The following is a 19,720-nucleotide window of genomic DNA, read 5'->3' on the forward strand; positions in this document are numbered from 1 at the left end:
CTTGACATTGGTTTCTGTTTTACATATGTACAATTAACTTGAATAATATAAGCCCACAGGATACACAAACACCAACACCCACAGGACAAACACCTACAGGGAGGCAAATAAAAAGTAAACTAATCCATAAATTCAAAAAAAAAAAGGAAAACAAAGTAATTAGAAGACAAAATACATCTGGTTTAAAAGATCTAAATTTAACAATAATCAGGAAAAACTGCTGTAAATACTTGCACCGTAGAAGTAATATTTGAGAGACAATCAATTCATCTTCAGAATTGAAATAGCACTGGTACGCATCAGAGAGAAAAAGAGAAGTACAGTTTTTGTACCCTGCATTGATAGTGCACTCGAATTCTGCTGCTCTCTACAAAAATAGACCTTCTTCTTCAAATACCTCTAGAGATAATGGCAGATGTAGGCATCTAAGTAAGAGACAAATACCTTGCATTGACAGTGCATTTTGAGTCTGCTGCTCTCTATAAAAATAGACCCTCTTGAAATACTTATAATACAGCTGACCGACCCTTGGTAAACATCTGCACTAAAAACAAAGTTAAAGGGTATTTCAAAATATAGTTAAGGGTACATGTATTTCAAAATAAAGAATTTTCTTTCCAAGTAATGCAAGAAAAGCAACTTTAAAAGTAAAGTAAAAGGGGGCATTTCAAGAGGACTATAGGGGAGGACACTCCCAAACCTCCCCCCCCCCCCACCCACCGCCAAAGTTACAGCCCTCCCACATTTTCTCTTTTATTAATTTGGGAATTTCATCAGATTTTATACTACAGCAAATTACCCAATTATTGAAAATTTTACATTAAACAAAAGGCTAGGCCTATACAGTTCATAAAGAATTCTGCACTGCAAACCACTAACGGACAACTATTAAGTCATGGGCTACCCTGTTAATTAGTTTTTTTTGTTTTTAGGGGGGCTGACTTTTGTCCGTCATGTAAATTTGCAAAGCAAATTTCACAGATAGTTTCATGGAAATCCTAAGCAGAGAAACTTGCCCCACGCTGCTAAGCACAACAATTTGCTTAGCACAAAACAAGTCTGGCTTATAAAAGCCAGTATCAGCCAAAACTCCATGTGATTTTCATGCTAACCAAACAACAGCTGAATACTAATCATGTGCAATATACATCACGTGGAGTTTTGGCTGGTAACCTGCTTCTATAAGCCAGGCTTTTCTTGTGCTAAGCAAATGTTTGTGCTTAGCAGCGCCGTGAAATTGGCCCCAGGTGTCACCTAATTCTGAAAGTCTCATAAACAAACAGGCAACTTTGGGAGCATTTGTAGTTCTTGGTTGGTTGATCTTTGCTTACCCAAACCAAAGTAACAGCCAAAATGTCATGGGATGTCTTTCGGCTGGTTCACAGCTGATCTTCACTGAGCAAACATATGCGTTTTTCTGCTAAGGAGAACCATTAAATACACCAAGATTTGGAGATCTAAGAGTTGTTAGTTACTATTGTTGAGTTTCACCTATGGCTGTGTCCATAAGAAGCATTTCTGGCTATGGCAATGGCACGCAATCACCCGCACTTGCACTCAAAGGAATGCAAGGGCCCGTACAATTGTGAGCGGTACGGGGTTGCTCGCAAGTGCACGGGCCCTTGCGTTCCCTTGAGGCACGGGGTTGCTCAAAAGTGCATGGGGGCGCATGTGTGTGCCCGGGGGCGCCAACAAATCGGAATTAGTCCACGGTCCCTTAGACGTTTGATTCGGCTTCCTTGTATAGTTTCCTGACTTCGTCTGGGTTGGCAGCATGGTTGTCCTCAGGCAGCACAGGGAAACCCGCCTCCTTGCGGTGAGAGTCCAGCGCTGGTCCCCATTCTTTGGTTGGGCGCAGCGACTTTCTCAGGCGCTGAGGGGATAAAAAAAAATCAATTAACAATCAACTCTAATGGCTTGAATTGTACAATGGGTGCTCAGTTCCAAAAACTTACATGGTCACCTCGGGTGGGATTCGAACCCGCTATCTTGTAGTGCAGATGCTTTACAACTCAACAATACTGTACTGGGCGATTCTCAATACAGTGCGCCACTAAGAGGTGTACCATTGAGAGTCCATTTTTCGCAGTGCATTTTGGGAGGCGTTCGACACAATCACAGCGCAGGACACTTAAAATTGTTAGTTTGTCCAGTCGGTAGTTTTGTATGATTCAAGTATGTTTTTTTAAATTTTTTTTAATCAAAATGGTGTTTTTTACACGGCAGAATGCTATCCCCTGATCTATCAAACATTTCCTCAAGTTGTCTACTGACATTGTTCAAATCGTGGCAAGTCATTCATGTTTTTGAAAAATGGGATCTCCTTGAAAAATGGACTCTCCGTGGCAACCTGTTGGTGATACCTACATTGGGAATCGCCCATTGAGCTTGCAAGCATCAACTGCTGGTTCAAAACCAATACAGCACTATAGGTACTAAAAGCACCATCAAGAACATTTTGATACACCCTATTAGCGAGCCTAGTATTGTCTTTGACTGCTTGACTAGTCATGCCTAGTCTTGATAATGTAGAAATGTATGGTACATTGAGTAGGCTTACCTCCATAAAGGTTCCTTCCTGTTTCAGAAGGTAGTAAATCGGGTAAACCACAATGGGTAGTATTGAAGCTAGGGTCATCAGCCAACCAAGGCACTCGGCCCAAACAGGGTACAAATAGACCTTGTTGTACGTCATGCGCGAGTATCCCACAAAGGTGAAAATGATGATGAACTGCGAACAGAGCAATATAAAAATCGGAAAGGTATTATTAGAATTGGCCAGGGCATCTAGATAATTAAAACATGCATAGATTTTGAGTTTTTTCCCCACAAGGAAACCCACTTATTTGGTCTCATTTGATCAAATTAACCAAAAGTCGAAACTGACTAGGTTGACTTTTATTCAGTTTTTCGGTTGACCAGGGAATATTTTTACCAACAATGGATTCCAACCTCTTGAATATTGAAATCGTCACCGTTTTCACAAAAGGGCGAATTTCATGAAAATCGTCTGTTTTTCGAAATTTGTTGTTTTTTTGGTGAAAATGAATAAAGATATCAATATCTACAACCTGGTGAGGCTATACTTTCAAAAAATTAATACAAATCTTAATTAACCTAATTAACGAATGGGCGAATTTGCCAAAAGTGCCGTTTTGCGTTTTCACGAAGAGGCGAATTTCCGCACTCTATGGTATTGATAAATTTTCAGTAAATAAATACATTGTAATACAATAGCGCGTATATCACGAAAGGGCGAATTCCATGCGCGTGCAATAAAACGTTTTCACGAAGGGGCGAATTTCAAGGCGCATGCGCAGTGGGGCAGAATCTGCGCGTACTGTACAAAAAATGCATTGACTCAGCCCGCAGTAGGGCGAAATCTGCGTGTAGGCACTTAAGCGTTTTCACGAAGGGGCGAATTTGCTAAATGGTCTTCTTTTTCGTTTTCACGAACAGCCACTTCTCTTAATTGATTAATTCTGCAAAATTAATCACCTATTTTTCTTAAAGTTTGCTACATTTAGGAAGATTAGAAGCTCTTCTTTCCTCTGATACCTAAATCTTGCATATTTTATGCATCTTTAAGTTTCAAATTGTCAAATGAAAAAAGGACCAACTTTAAACGCGATTATCTCGAATGTTTGTTCAGACAGTGAAATACTAAATTCGCCTCTTGAAATGAAAACGGTGACGAAATGCTGCTTTTATCTATGATGTACACAATCCTCGCAAAAACATAGACAGCTTGGGATTCTACCAACAAAGGGTTGGATAGCTTAGTTGGCAGTGTTGTAGTAAGTGTTCATTACAAGTCCAACACAAGTCATGTAGTTCTTAGTCAAGTCTCAAGCTATTCAAATGAATTGTGACAAGGGAATTCCTTCATTACTGTTCATCCCCTCCCGACAAGACTGGTAAATTGACCTGTGATTTACTTGTGACGGACTTGAGTGCAACCGTTTTTAGCTTTTGTTTTCCAGACTCACCGTCAAGAAAGCTGGAGACACAAGCTTCCAGCAGGCTTTCCAATAAAAACCAGGACGGAAGCCTAACATGACATTCAGATCGTCCAGAAAGCGGTCCGCACCTGAAAGAAGAGAAAACAGCTTTGTGTTTAGAACAAATGGAACTGTACTGAATGGTTGGCTGAAGTTAGAAAAATATTATAATACAATGTCATACATGTTATTGCTTTCATGACTTGCACTCATACTACCTACAAGTATTACTTTTTTTCTAAATACTTACCATACACGTAAGCGATCACAAAGCATTCCAGCATTGCAATGATCAAGACCGATAGACCAGCAGAGAATGCGTTCATGATGGTCAGCAGATAAATTCCTCCCTGTGTCACAAAACAGACAAAAGATACCTTTCAGTTTTCTCCCTTTCGCCAAAAAATGTACGTCCGTCACAGCATTGGTTTTCGCATCTATTATGAGTTGACATGGTTGAGTCTTGCAAGAAAAATTACCACGGCAATACAAACTACGCCTTAATTGTGCTTGTCTTCTTATCGTGGTGAAGTCATCAAATTTCATCAGGTCTTCCGAAATTCACAAGTTATTCATTCTTAAGTCCACTGACAAGCTATTTAAATGACACTGGGACAATGACGTCGCCTTTGCTATGTGCATTCCCAATTGCTATATGTTTTTACCAGTGATTAACTCTTGATTTGACTTGCGACTGACTAATGGTCTTGTGATTTCGCCTGCGCAGGACCTATTTGAACTAGAGAGGGCAGGCCTGCAACACATTCTTTTTAAAGGAAAAAATGAAAAGTACAGTAGTTTTGGCCAGGCTGCAGCCTAAAGAAGTGACATTGTTAACATCCAAGCTTGTTACTTACACTGGTAACCATAGTCAGTCCAAGTAGATACATCACTACAGCCATTGCCAAAGTGACCAGCCATTTCTTCTTACGGAAGACTGTGTTGAATTTCTCCAGTTCGTCCACCATTCCAGTAATGACAGTCTCAAACATGCAGAACTGAATTTTTTTTACAAAACAAAAGAAAAAATACTAAGTAATTTTAAACACTGATAATTATTAAGAACATTAAAGCTGACCAAAATTTTTCAATTGTTTTAATCACACTTTGTTTTTTTGATCTATATATTTTTTGACCTTTTTTCCACAGAGATGTTGTTACGTACTCACAAGTTGGTCACAAGTTGAACAGTCTCATCAAGTCAAGTCGCAGGCTATCATGAAGTGTGACAAAGGCATTGCTTTGTCATTCAACCCATTACTTGTGACCTGGTGATTGACATGTGATTGACTTGCGATTGACATGTGATTGACATGTGATTGACTTGTGATTGACATGTGATTGACTTGTGATTGACATGTGATTGACTTGTGATTGACTTGTGATTGACTTGTGATTGACCTGTGATTGACTTGTGATTGACTTGTGATTGTCATGTGATTGTCATGTGATTGACTTGTGATTGACTTGTGATTGAGTTGTGACTGACTTGTAACTGGATTTGTGATTAGAGTTGTGATTGTGACTGGACTTGTGTTTGAGTTGTGATTGTCTTGTGATTGACTTTTGATTCGACTTGATTGTAATGAACTTGTGATTTGAGTTTTGAATCGACTTGTACGTCACTGGACTTGTACTTTAACTTGTGATTTGACTGATGCTGAACTTGACTACAACTTAACGACTGCTTACCTCGCTTCCTATTCCCAGCATCAAGATCATGATAAAGAAGAGCAATGCCCAGAGGGTGGATAGCGGCATGCGTGCTATGGCTTCAGGATAGGCAATAAATGCAAGACCTGGCCCTGTGGAACAAGAACAGCAAATGTATATCAAGGCTCTGATACATGAATTGTCCCAGATGTGAGAATATTTACTTTCAATAATGATTTTACTGATAGTTACACTGATTTATCCAGGCCAAAATGTAACTGGTTTCATCAACCAAAGCAAAAGGATAAACATTCCCTAAACTATAAGTCTTCCCAAGTTAAGGTCAAATGTCCAATGGGTTTCACACATACACCTGTTTGATTCAGTGATGGCAGAAAAGCTTCCAAGTTAAAAAAAAGTCCCACTTGGTTGATCCCAAACTGAAGAGAATAACATACAGTACTCTGCAGCCCCGCCCTCCCCCCCCCCCCCCCAAGAAAAAGAAAACCTTTCTGGAACTTTCTACAATTGGGTGCATTTCATCACGCGCTTACCAGAGGCCACAACCTTCTCCACACTGACTCCCGCATCGTTGGCCATGAAGCCGATGACAGAGAAGATGACAAAACCAGCAAAGACACTGGTGCCACAGTTGATGAAAGTCACAATGATGGCATCCCTACAGAATGATTAAAAAACAAAGAACAAACAAATTACATTGTTAAAGATGACAAATTTAGCACTTGCTAAAAGTCACTATGTTGGCATCCCTACATAATGATTAAAAAATGAAGAACAAACAAGTTACATTGTTAAAGATGACAAATTTAGCACTTGATGAAAGTCACTATGATGGCATCCCTACATAATGATTTAAAAACGAAGAACAAACAAGTTACATTGTTAAAGATGACAAATTTAGCACTTGATGAAAGTCACTATGTTGGCATCCCTACAGCATGATTAAAAAACAATGAACAACAATTACTGAGTTAAAATCAACAAATATAGCAATTGATAAAAAGTCAGGATGATGGTGTCTTGATGGAAAGTATCAAGCAACAAAGAATGAAATAATACACTATAAAGTTTACATCCACCAGAACTTGATGGGTAGTTGATGCAAGAAATAACGATGGATATCTGCAGAAGATTCCAAGGAAATAGAATGACAAATAAAGCATACAGTTTATCAATTAAACACAGTGCAAGTTGTGTCTCATCACCTGTAGCAATTGTTGTGGAATTTGTTGTAGCTTGCCAGAGTATGCAGGCTTCCAAAGGCTGTGCCAAGAGAGTAGAAAATCTGAACTGCCGCATCCTGCCACACCTAAAAAAGTACAACAAACAAATGTAAAAACATATTCATCACATACAACTTGTCAAGAATTACAGTAATAGACTAGAAATGTGTTTGTGGACAAACACAAGCTGTTTCGGTTATTTGAAATACTCTGTGCACGTGATGAACACTTGATGAAGTTACTTCGAATGTCATCTGCCAAGTGAAAAGGCAATCAGATATATAGTGCCAAAGTATATAGAAAAACGTGTACAAAACCTATGGGGAAAAATGCATCTTTAATGTGAAGTAACCTTACACCTGATGATGTCACGATCACGAATTTCTTCTAGGACCATCTGTAGGTGGTAGTCTAAGTGTGTACCAAGTCGAACGTCAATCGTATTTACGAAAGTGCCAAAGTAGAATGTTTTAAAACGTGTACAAACCCTATGGGGAAAAATGCATCTTTAATGTGACGTAACCCAACACCTGATGACGTCACGGTCACGCATTTCTTCTAGGACCATCTGTGGGTGGTGGTCTAAGTGTGTATCAAGTCTGAGGTCGATCGGATTTACGAAGATCCCATACAACTTGTCAAGCATTACAGTAATAGATTATTAACAAAAGATTTCCCATCCCCCGTGGCCCATCCTTATGTAAGGGTGCTGATGATCGTTTCAAGATTTTGTAAAGGAAATCGTATTAAGCCCTTTCGCATGTGTCATGTGAACACAGACCCTGCTGGTTCAGAAACAAATCTGTCTAGAGAAAGCTTAAAGAAATAACAAGTCATCTGCGCCTTGGACAGGGCAGCAGACACGCACAAACACAATTAACCCGTGGAACTTAAATATCCCTGCCTTTCCACAACAAGAAATCGTCAATATTTTACAACATACTTTTGCATGTTTCAGTCTCTCTAGGTCAGGCTTGATGTAATAAATGATGCCATCAATAGCCCCCTCTAGCGTTACTCCACGGATCAGCAGGCAGAGTAGGACAAAATAGGGAAAGATTGAAGTCACGTACACCACCTAGAGAAAGAACGACAACAATGAAAGAAATCTTTATTAATGTGAAACTCGGTGCTATTAAGAAATCTCAATCACAACACAATTAAGCAATCACAAGTCAACAGGCCACAAGTAACAGGAGTGACAAAGAAATGCTTGCATGACAGCTCATGAGTCATTTAATTTGATATTGGATGACTTAATTTTGAGATTGACTCGCAGAAACCCAGCGTCTGAGCGAGAGACAAGTCAAATCTCATTCAACTCGTACAGATCTCATACAGACCATAAAGCAGCCTCCGTTCAGCCACAACACTGTGTGCTGATTGCTCCACAGACACAGTCACTCATGGGAAGGGGATCATTCATTTTCACACGCCACTTCCAAGCTGAGGCACAATCTTGCAATTCGGGCGATTAACAATGCAGTGCGCAACCAACAGTTTGCCATGGAGAGTACATTTTTCAAGTTTACGGTTGACAAAACATTGGCCATTGAATGAGTGTCATCATCAGTAGACAACTCGAATATGTTATAGATTGGGGCATAGCGTTCTGCCGCCTTACAAAAAAAACACCATATTGCTAAAAAGAAAAGGGCAAACAGATCCTCGAATCACACACATATGAAACTACTAACTGGCAAAACTAACAAATTCAGATGTCCCACGCTGCGAATTGTCGACCATCTCCCACCATGTACTGGGAAAATAAACTCTCCGTGGCAAACTCTTGGTGGTGCACTGCACTGTGAATTGCCCAGATTGAATCACGCTAATGTTCTTCATTTCAGTCTTCATTGTCTCTATTTATCATTCAGTAGATTACACAATACTTTGGTGGTTTTATTATGTAGAATGCACCATGAGCTTACTTGGCCAATACCAGCACCAGGTTTTTATCATTGTTACAATGTATCATTAAGTGCAAGGCAGGCAATAATACTCGTCCAGTGCTGACACTCTTTTTTCATTTTCACCATTGAGGGGGCAAAAGTTCACAGAGAAGGCAGCTGTTTCTCAAAGAATCTAAAAAGGCCTTTGCAACAGGTACAATATTTATGCTAGTGCTGACTTTCTGTTCCTTGGGGAAAGATGACAAATGTATCCAGCTTACTTTTCCAGATGTCTTGATGCCCTTGACCAGACTAAGAAAGACAAGGACCCATGCTAGCAGCAAACACAGGGCAAGATCCCACTTGACTGGTCCCATAATATGCATGCCGTCTGACATACCTAGGACATATTTACTGTGGATAAAAAAGAGAGACGGGCTGATGACATGGATTCTATTAAACTTCCTCCAGAAGTTTAGGTGGAGAATGAGCTAAGATGACATTGCACATACTATTTAAATATTTGTAGATTTTTTCTAACCCAGGTGGGCGTTACTTTAATTTGCTCCTTGTAAACGTAACACAAAGCCTCATTAATTATTCACTGGCAAAAGAACTGCCCAAGTTATTTCATTGTTTCTAGACAAAAGGACTACCAATTATTTTATTTCTTTTTTGGCAAAGTTTGTCACAAAATGAATTCTTGAATTATCATTTAATTTGGCACCCCACAAATTGGTGACCCAGATGCGATACAAGTACGCAACCTTCTGATAAAGAAGCCTTATTTTTAAAAGAAGTTTCCAAACTAATTTTTTTTAGGCAAACACTTCTTCATTAAAGAAATAGATCTATAGACACATGGTGTCCGTATGAAAACCTCATTTTCGAAGCAACGCTTCAAATTACACTTAACATAATGCTAGTTTTCTGTTTACTACTGAAGAGTGAAACTGAATTATTAAATCATCACCTTGATGCCCAAACAGATTCAACCAAATTCAACCATGAAATGGTTTCAAATTTAACAAGATACTTACTTGAAGAACTCCTGACTGGGGCGGACAGCATGCGTATTATTTTCATAAGTCCCATTCACTGTCATGTTGTTGTCTTTGTCAAAGATTGTACAGTTGTCAGTGTTCCACTCATTCCCGCAGGTTCTCCACGGAACATCGCTGGTGAAGGAGGCAAAGAAGTAGAAGAGTGCGTATGCGATGATGACATTGTAGTACAAGGTGACTAGGGCACACACGATCAACATGCCAAAGCCAAGTCCTACAAATAAACAACACGGGAAAAAATTGGAACGTCAGCTATTTTTCCTTAGTATTTTATCACTCCAGTTTTTATGTTGATGAAACTCACACCCTAGGATGCAGCCGAATACACCAACACAATTTCAGAAGACACCATAACACACAAGTTTGAGCTAGAGGGCATAAGAATATTTATACTGGCAGAATCTGTCAGTGTTGGAGTACTTGTACTCGTACTCGAGTACAACTCGAGTATACACAAGTACTCGGCCCGTACTCGACTATATATCAGGACTCGAACAAACAATTGGACTTGGCCTGTACTCAATTCTTCGTACTCAAATTTTGCGTGGACTAGACAGTTTGGTACTCGGACTCGTCACAGTGTACTTGGACTCAGCCCTGGACTCGGCTCCTAAAGTACTCAGAGGACTCGGTACTCAACTTTGAGGACTCGACTCCAACACTGGAAACCGTACAAAGCATTAGGTCTAAGTTTTATAATTTTGTATATACCGGGTATTTCAGGTTAATCAAGTCAGCATATGTGCAGTATCTTTTTATTTCTAAGTAAAAAAAAAAGGATCAAAAGAAGAAACGACACTAGGAAAAGGAAAATGCAAAACAACACCGTCAAGAAAATATCTGATCTACAGGTAAATAAACCAGGAAAGACTGTTTGAAAACGAATCCCTTGTTTCATGGGTATCATTACAAATCCATGTTGAGCCTTGACCAAGAGAATAACAGGATGAAGAAGACAAATAAAAGGAAGAAAACCATGGTAACATGCACTGACGCACTGCTATCGACAGAGGAGAGCAAGCTGAGGATGTTAGCATCAAGGAGGAAATTAACAGAAATAGTGTGAAAAACAAAATCATTGACTCCTGTTTTCATGACATTCAGACAATATAATGACATTTAAATCCTTGTCTGGGATAACATTTTAACAATAATCTCAAGCATGTAAAGGCTATATCAAAACAATATCATAAAACCTTGTACGTGCGAAAGCTATCTCTTATTCAGCATAAACTTCTTACACGGATCTGTTTTTAGAGAAAGCATTGACATTTCATGTAGGGCCTACACATCCTATTTGTGCAATTCAGAGCCAACACATTTAAGCAGTCGTAGGCTTACAAAACACCCCCATCCTTCCATGAAAGGCTTTTCTGTATCAAATTTCATAAATAATATTTTCATGTTTGTAGTTGAGTTGAAGAATAATGTCACTTTATTCAGCTCACAATTTTAAAAACAAAGTGACTCTATCCAAATGGCATGATATGAGTTACTCCACTTTTTTTCTGGTATATATTGAGAAATTAAAAATGCATTTATTCTTACTCCTTCCCCACCCCCACAACTTCTAGATATCCTTTGATGCATGTAGCCTCAGATCTTACTAGCCTTACCAGCACAAATTGAAGAGCAACATGTTTTGAACGAAGAACGACGTACAATGTGTTTCGTCAATGTATTGTTTATCTCTATTTATTAATTTTATTAGTAAGATCTACAGAGAAACATGTACCCACAGACTTATCATTGAACTCAAAAGGACACTTTTGTTATTCTGGTTTCTGTAATTCACCACGGTTTTGCCATTTTTAACCTACTCGGTCAGTATGATAGGATTTATGAGTAAGACAGGGACTTTGGCTAGTAATATGATTTACTGAATTTGTCCTTGAAATTGCAAACCAATGCTGTGAACCTCCATTGATCAGAACACACTAATGCCCAAAACATATCAAGAAAAAAAAAAACAATTCCATTCTGTTTCAGAGTATCAAACTTCAAAGAGTAGGCTATTCTAACAAACTGCCAATGAGCAAGTATCACAGAAGCCCTATTCTGAATCAAAAATTTGCACTGTGACACTTTATGTTGTAAGTTTACTTTCCCAAGCCTAATTGGAGCCCCAATTTGTCAGAAAGGTTAAGAAAAGATTTCCTTCCAGTTCATGTAATCCGGACACAATACCGGCTTAGACCCCAGACACTCTTAAATGACCAAGTTTTTGCAGCACAAAAGCAGAACACCTTTGAGCAAATTTGACTACCCTTCCACGCCTTGGTGACCATCTCTATGTACCTTCAGCGGATCAATTCATTGCTCCTAGACACTACAAACTGGCCTGGCCATTTCTTAGAACAACTTCTTGATGCATTGCTCAGGTATAGTGGGTGCCGTCTTCCTTTTGAACAGACCAAAAAAACAAGGACAGAGGAAGCTGCTTTCGGCAAGATTTGGAACCACTTTATTATTACGACCTCAATGCTCACCGGGACACTTTGGGATGTAAATGAATGTAGTTTCACAACGGTGGATTTTTCTTTCATTTTGAAGGGAATAATTATGCTCAATCCCCTTTAGAAGTCTCCTGTGTAGCCACATACATTTTACTCTTTTCTTTAGGATATCAGAAAGACAGTGTATATTGTAATGTACGACAGGTCAGTTTTCTGCCAGCTTTCAAATATTTGAAAACAGTACATGTACCGTATATCAGGTCTTTTCATGTACAAATGTACTAATGGTCCTCTTCGTCAAATATTTTCCTCGTTTTGTACCACTATACATAAAACTCACCATCACATTACTAGGTCACATAGCAATCTCGTGACCTAATTTATTGACTAACTAAGTCACCGAGTACAAATGTCCTAAATATACGTGTCCAACTCAACCAGACAAGTCTAATCGTGGTTTTTCAATACAAGTGAGACACTATAAGTATACATGTATTCACAAAATTGGAAGAAAGCTTGAATGTACCTTTGAAGATTGGTGAAATTGCCCAAATGCTGAGGCATCCCTGGCTGGCAAACTGGCCAAAACTCAGCTCCAGGAAGAACAAGGGCAGGCCAGCCATGAATATCATCAGGATATAGGGGATCAGAAATGCACCTAATGAAAACAACCAAATTGAACCCTTATGGAATGACACGGAAAAAAAAACCAATTTCACATGATTTTTAGTACGGGTATTCTTTATTATTCCTGTATTTCATACACAATTCTGTTTGTCCTGCAAGGCAAATTACAACGAAGATCCAAGGTAAAAATGAGGGTAGGCTTAAGTGGATTAAGGAAACCAGTAACACTAATCGATTTAATTACAAACCGAACAAAGCTGGTATGCCAGACAAATTTAATAATTAAATGGGTCTGTCCTCTAATTTTAATGAATGATCACATGCGCGTGTTGATTCACGAGTGTGTATGGTGCAGCGTCACAAAGTTGTTCAACAAAGTGCATAAGCCCAAGAGTCTTCGCAGGAAAGAAACGCACCTGAGCTGAGCACATCCCTTCAATTATATATGCTTTGCATTTTCATCGCTGCGGGCAAATTTAAGATTGCAGTCTAAGGGCAAAATAATTTAGCCTTCTGAGAAATGACAAAAAATATCTTACCCCCGCCGTTCTCGAAGCAGAGAAACGGAAATCTCCAGACGTTCCCCAGTCCGACGGCAAAGCTGACACAGGATAAAAGGAAGTCCAATTTCCCACTCCAGTTGCCTCGGGCTTCATTCTCATCCCCTTTGCCCTGGGCAGGTTTGATGCCGTTTTGAAGTTCGCTGTCGTTGAGTTGCATCATGTACTTGCCCCCATCTGGTGGTGCTACTACCCCACCATGTGTCTCAGTCATTGTCCCCTCAGCGACACTAAAAGGAAAAGAAAGGGAAATGATGTTGCTTAAAATCAGTCCTCCTAGAGATGCCAAAGTGTTACAAAGTCACTGCCGTGAGTTGCACAAAGGAACATCTTGCCTGGATGGTTACCAAGCGATGTTACGGTCGATTGGCAATGTGATTAGTGCATCATCAAAAGGAAAAGCAAACACATTAAAGACAAATTACAAGAAAGTAAATATAGATTTTACGACAGGATGTACACGTATAGTTCCCCAAGACATTTAAGATGGCATCACTTTTAGAGATGGTTCATGGCCCTCTATACAGACACAATTTGTTTCACTTGCAAACATTGCTAATATGTCATTTCTTATAACATACTTAAGTCCTGATATTATTATTTTAATGTGTTCCCCAGAAGTGTCATAAATAGGTGGGCGGGTCCCAGCTAATGAAAAGAGGAACCTAAATTACGTCTGTATGATCACTGCCGACTTTAACTTCATTTGATTATAGTTTTTTGGAGTAAAGGTAAGGCCACAACATCATTGACTTGACAAGCAAAGACAGCATTCCAGGCAGTTGAACTTAAAGCTTTCTCTTATCTGCCCTCAACAATGCCAACCTCAACATTTTGACCAGCTGTTCAGTCTGGCCTCCCCTTCCACTTGGCCCTACTTCCCTCCAAAACACAGGCAAGATCTGAAGGTCATTCGAGAGTGAAATTTGCCAAATGACCTAACCCCTGCCTTATCCAGGGATTACACAATCCACAGAAATGATAATTAAAGACCTTGAGATTCGTCCACCAACTTTATTGCAAACTCATTCATGAGGGTTTGGTTTGACTGTAGTTTCTGTTTTAGAAAGTAATAAATACATTGGTACTTCCATTTCCCCGGACTCAAAACAACCAAAACTTCCTGGCAAAGTTCCATTCTTGACCACACAAATATTTTAGGTCAGACGTTGAGTCAAAAGTGACAAAAGTGACGTAAGTTGGAAGCACATGACATGGGTTTCAATATACATGTACATGTTCTGACTCGTGCTCGTCTTGTCGTGCCAACAAATAATTATTTTCGCATTCCCAACAATTTCTTCAACGCCAGCTCATGCATATTTGGCACATTGCCTTGCCAGCGTCAAGTCGCTCACTTGAATGTCATGAATATCTCAAGTGTCTTCTGCGGTTACTGAAGATGCTTCACCCTAAATCAGCCAAAAGCATTTTTGCTTCTTCTTCAATTGTGCTTAATATTCTCAGATGAATTTTATAAGACTACCGGCTTGTATCCCATAGGCATGCATTTGAAAATGAAATGAGAATACTTTATCTATTCCTTGGTTAACGATTTATTTAACATTTATACTATTTCCTCAATAAAATGAACCGCAAGACCTTTTACCAAGAAAACCTTCTGGTGAAATTTGGTAACTCTTTCATCCAAGTGGGTGCTATCTACTATAGCCATATACGTGTATGTATGTACTCCCACTACATTCCACACCTCTGCAGACAGCTCCACAATATTTACCATCTTTAACCTTTCATTCTAAAGTAAAAGAAGCACAAGCTATGTTGACTGTCGGCCCTGACGCATGTTGGTATTGATTGTCACACTGCAATGTTGACATTTCTCCTTTTTTTTCATTCACTGGCAGTTTGCCAAAAGGATGCAATTTTAGCATAATGAGTGTTCTCGATGTACACACGTACGCATCGGTACAATTTTTCACGTGCGTTCTGTAGTATTGACGTCATCACGTTTGTTGATACAATAGAGGCGTGGTGGGGGCTTGTCTTGAAGACGCAACCATTTTACACAACAGGGGTGGCAGGTATGATACTGCAAATTATTGTAAACATAAACACGCTGTATTAAAATTGCCTTTCTAAAGCCAGTCTGCAAATTTAAAAATTCAATCGTACTATATCTGATGTCCAATGATAACCAGATGGCATACAGTTTTGAAAAATGATACTTACAGGTCTAATGAGCTTTTGAACCCATTCACAAAATAGTTCATCGTAAAGGTATTCTTATAATATCTTACCATATGCTATACGCAAAGAATATCAAACATGTTTGTTATTCCTTATGGTTTATTTCATTAAAACAAACTCAATTAAAAATAGGTTTTCGAAGTTCGTACCAAAGGTCAACATCACTTTAAATCGTTTTCTAAAAGTGTCTCGCACATAATAATGTCTTTAAAAATAATTCCTAAGCAATACTGAAATAATCTTAACTTGTTGGATGAATACTTTGGATGAAAATTTGGTCACAAGAAATTCACGTTCTAAGTTCAATTCGATAACACAGTGGCATGTTCAAAACTGCATTTTATCATTAAAAAAAAATCAGAATTGACTGTTGCTAAGGAACTGAAGTGTCGTCTACTTCCTCTTAGATAAGATAAGCTTTACTGAATGTAATCAATAATTGATCAAACAATTCAAAGAAAAGAGACACAATAACGACGTGGTATACTGTTTGCAACATCTGTCTCGTTTTTGGTATAAATATGCAGTGTAGACAAGTATGGGCGGGAACAGTATTGAGGTCAAAATACGGTCAGACTAAATATTACTGTAGCACATCAGTACAGGACTTGCGCACACAAACTTGGCACAGATCCAATGCAATTGACGAGAAAATCTCCGGCATTTTCGTCTGGCCAGAGACCGCGAGAATATTATATCAACGCCAAAACCCCGTCTAAACATCACTTATCGATTTTTGCATAACGAAATAGAAAAAAGCAAACTGGGAAATCAATATTTGTCTAAACATAATATTTAACTTTGTATAAAACATTTCCAAAGTGTCCGAGGATTTCAGCGAAACTGCATTTTTTTATTCACATACGAAATAAATGACTACCATTACGCCAATATTCTGATACAGGTATTCCAAGAGCTTTACGAATGAACCGTTTTCGATTTCAACACATCGATTTTCCTGATAAGTCAGTGGCGTTGAAAAGTTTTTTTTGTTTCACTCAGTGGCTTTCTTCACTCATTACTCGAAACCAGAGTCCAGACATCTTGATCAATGTAAATACACTGTCCATGGAAAACGTGTCAAAGCGAATGTCCACACTCGTACTCCACAGTTTGCAGCAAGACACGGCCCATGTGCGTGATTGACCTCAAAAGACACTTCACTATCGTACCCGTACCCCCACCCCCGCCCTGCATGGCGGGGGGTACGAGCAAAGAATGGCATTAAGACACGCGCATGTGGAACGTGCTGGTAGGGTATGAAGTAGTTACGAACTAGCTACATGTACGGTCGGATGATTGCATCAGCTTCAAAATAATGCACACTTAATTGCGAAAAGAAATTCAGTAACAAGTCTGTTATTTTCGACGGCATCTTATCCGAGAAAAAGTGATCACTCTTTCACAGATCACTCTTTCACACGGCGGAATGATATTTGGAAGACGGGTGTTAATCGTTAACACACAAAAAACAATGTCCCCCTCAAATTACCAGACACAAAATGTACCAGAGACAGTACTGGAGATTCAACACGGAGCATGAATTAAGAGTCACCTTGGGGACGAATTTCCGCTTCCACAATCACACATTATTTCGTGGTCTATTTTTTAAGTTGGTCACAAAACAAGACCCTTGTTTTGAACCATCAGGCCGCCCACAATTACTTGATGGTTTCCTTCCAGACGAAGGGTCAAAAGTTCAAGACTCGTAGGAACCCGAATACTTCTAACACTCGCAGCGGGACTCTACACCCAACCACATGGCGTCGACAGAACAAAACTACTGAAGGATTTCTTGGGACATATTCACAAAAATGCAAAGTCTGCAAAATTTTCAGACTAATACGAACGCCATATGTGTTATGATATTGGTCATCACAGCAGGGTTGGATTTGTCTAGAAAAGCAAAGCTTGACAAAAAAACCTGAACTCTGGAAAGCTATAGTAAAATAATCAAGCTTAACCTAATCGACAGTGCCTTCCTTGCTGGAAGATAATATTGTTGCATATAATTCCGGAAATTAACTTCACATGCCACACGTAATCAATTCATTTAATCAACTTATGGTAATTGCAAGGTGAATTTTTTTTTTTAAGTAGTGTACGTCGTTTCAGTTTTGTCAATACACGATATTCGATAACCTTGGTTTTACCCTGATCTCTTCAACAAAGGGCCTGTACGTTATCCACACCTGGGAATTATTGACGATTTCATTGATCATATAATGAAACTAATGGAAAAATAGGGCTATTAATATTATGAATGCCTTCTTTTTAACACCCTACGCATTTGATGTGGGCAGAAAAATTGCGAAGTTTATTGATCAGCAACATTTACAGTTTAATGTTTTCAAGGTATTTTCGTGCTCATCCTGGATTAAAGAACAAATAGGCCTACTTCAAAAATGTATTCCTCATAAAGAATAACTACCACTATTAATTTGTGACGGCCTTTATCAATTATTAAAGAATTCATGTAGGCTACATGTATATTGGCACAATATTTTTTGTCAATATGGCATTTTTCTCAATGTGATTTTTCCGGTTTATTTGGTATGTTTTTCCAATGCACTTCGCTCCTTTTCAGTGGTTCCGCCGGGGAAAAATCGTGCCGGTTTTATAACAAACAACTCTTTGGTGACAACTTTAAATCCTTAAAAGATATGAGCAACAAACAATAAGGCAGTGAAAAAAAGTCTATGTGGAAAGCTAAAAAACCTTTTCAAGGTTGGTTGCAGAAAACTGGATTCAACTTGGAACCGGGCAATCTTTTACGGATGGCTAGAACTAGGTCGACTGACAAAGCAGAGTTTTTATATTGGACTTGAAGGTAACGACACCCTGTCTGAACAAAAGAGTATAAAAAACTGGAGGTCAAATACCTGGTGCGAAAGTGCTTTAAACCTGAAACTTTGAAAGCATGTACTGTATGTATGGAGAAATTTCATCCTAAAGAAAGGGAAAGAATGTTACACCATGACGCCTCTTTTTTCATCACAATTCATTATTAAGGGGCCTACTATATCATCTCAATGAAGTTCAGTCATCGCAAAAATGTCGAGAATACATGAATCTTAGAAAAAGAAACATTTCAAATTTTGTTAAAATACGTTGAAAAACTGTTCTTGACTCTCCATAGAGTTTGTACACTGTTTGACAACAGCTTTCCTAAAACAAAAAAGGGTAAAATCATAGAGCAAGGTCTATTGTAAAATTTACATTGTAATTTATTCTCTGTGGATGCATTGCAAATAAAGATGGGCATAGGTCCATATCTATATCTGGGTAGAACCAGGACATAAAAAACAGCGTAAACATCCGAATTGGACATAGCTGATAATAGTACACTCACCACAATTTATTTGGAGTAAACAGTTTTGTCTTGGTCCTCCGTTGTGGCACGGCGCAAGGACACTGGCCAGACGGTGTTGTCCTTTCACTGATATCTCGACGAGTTTTTACGCTGGTCTGAGTTCGATGACTGACCAAGGACGAAAAGATGCAATGGCCGACGACAAACTTGCTCGGCACTCCTGCCTATTACTAGTAGCGCTAGCGACAGATTCACCCTCGTGTCAGCGATGGGAAAGTGAGTCTGATGTGATTAGTACATTGGTGTTTGTAAACAGTAACTTCGATACTATCTGCAGCCATGGAGCTGGCTAGGTGCCGGCCGTATATCATGCGCATATGCATCCGATAAAATGTAAACATCAAACTACTCACTAGCTCTAGCCGGCCATGTACATATGTACGTGTGTACGTGGTACGTGCACGCGCACGCAAAGAATGAATGCAAATACTACAACTACAAGCACAACGTTAGCCGCCACGTTGTATACCACGTGCAAGTACTACGCATGCGCCGAATGCTCCATTCATTACTTTCAATGCATAAATATAGTCATGGCGGTTTTCAGTTGGCACAGTGCCAGCCACCTTGGTTGGGATATAATTGATATTTGGCGGCGGAGAATTATGATGGCTAGGCTGTAAAACCGTTCGGAATGGAAAT

General features: G+C 39.1%; 1 protein-coding gene across 1 annotated transcript; it reads right to left on the bottom strand.

Moving 5' to 3' along the window:
• Positions 1-1,210: 1,210 nt before the first annotated feature.
• On the bottom strand, positions 1,211-19,510 carry LOC119727616 (sodium- and chloride-dependent glycine transporter 1-like). The gene is made up of 14 exons (XM_038199575.1): positions 19,058-19,510; positions 13,477-13,727; positions 12,837-12,968; positions 9,831-10,068; positions 9,072-9,204; positions 7,842-7,976; positions 6,881-6,984; positions 6,209-6,333; positions 5,694-5,806; positions 4,859-4,999; positions 4,252-4,351; positions 3,990-4,090; positions 2,561-2,731; positions 1,211-1,873 (listed from the first exon to the last, which is right to left on the bottom strand). Exons 2-14 carry the CDS (start codon positions 13,709-13,711, stop codon positions 1,718-1,720), a joined length of 1,884 nt encoding a protein of 627 aa, XP_038055503.1. The 5' UTR covers positions 13,712-13,727; positions 19,058-19,510; the 3' UTR covers positions 1,211-1,717.
• Positions 19,511-19,720: the final 210 nt, after the last annotated feature.

The sequence above is a fragment of the Patiria miniata genome, unplaced genomic scaffold (assembly GCF_015706575.1).
Source record: "Patiria miniata isolate m_02_andy unplaced genomic scaffold, ASM1570657v1 HiC_scaffold_20, whole genome shotgun sequence".
NCBI classification, from domain to species: Eukaryota; Metazoa; Echinodermata; class Asteroidea; order Valvatida; family Asterinidae; genus Patiria; species Patiria miniata.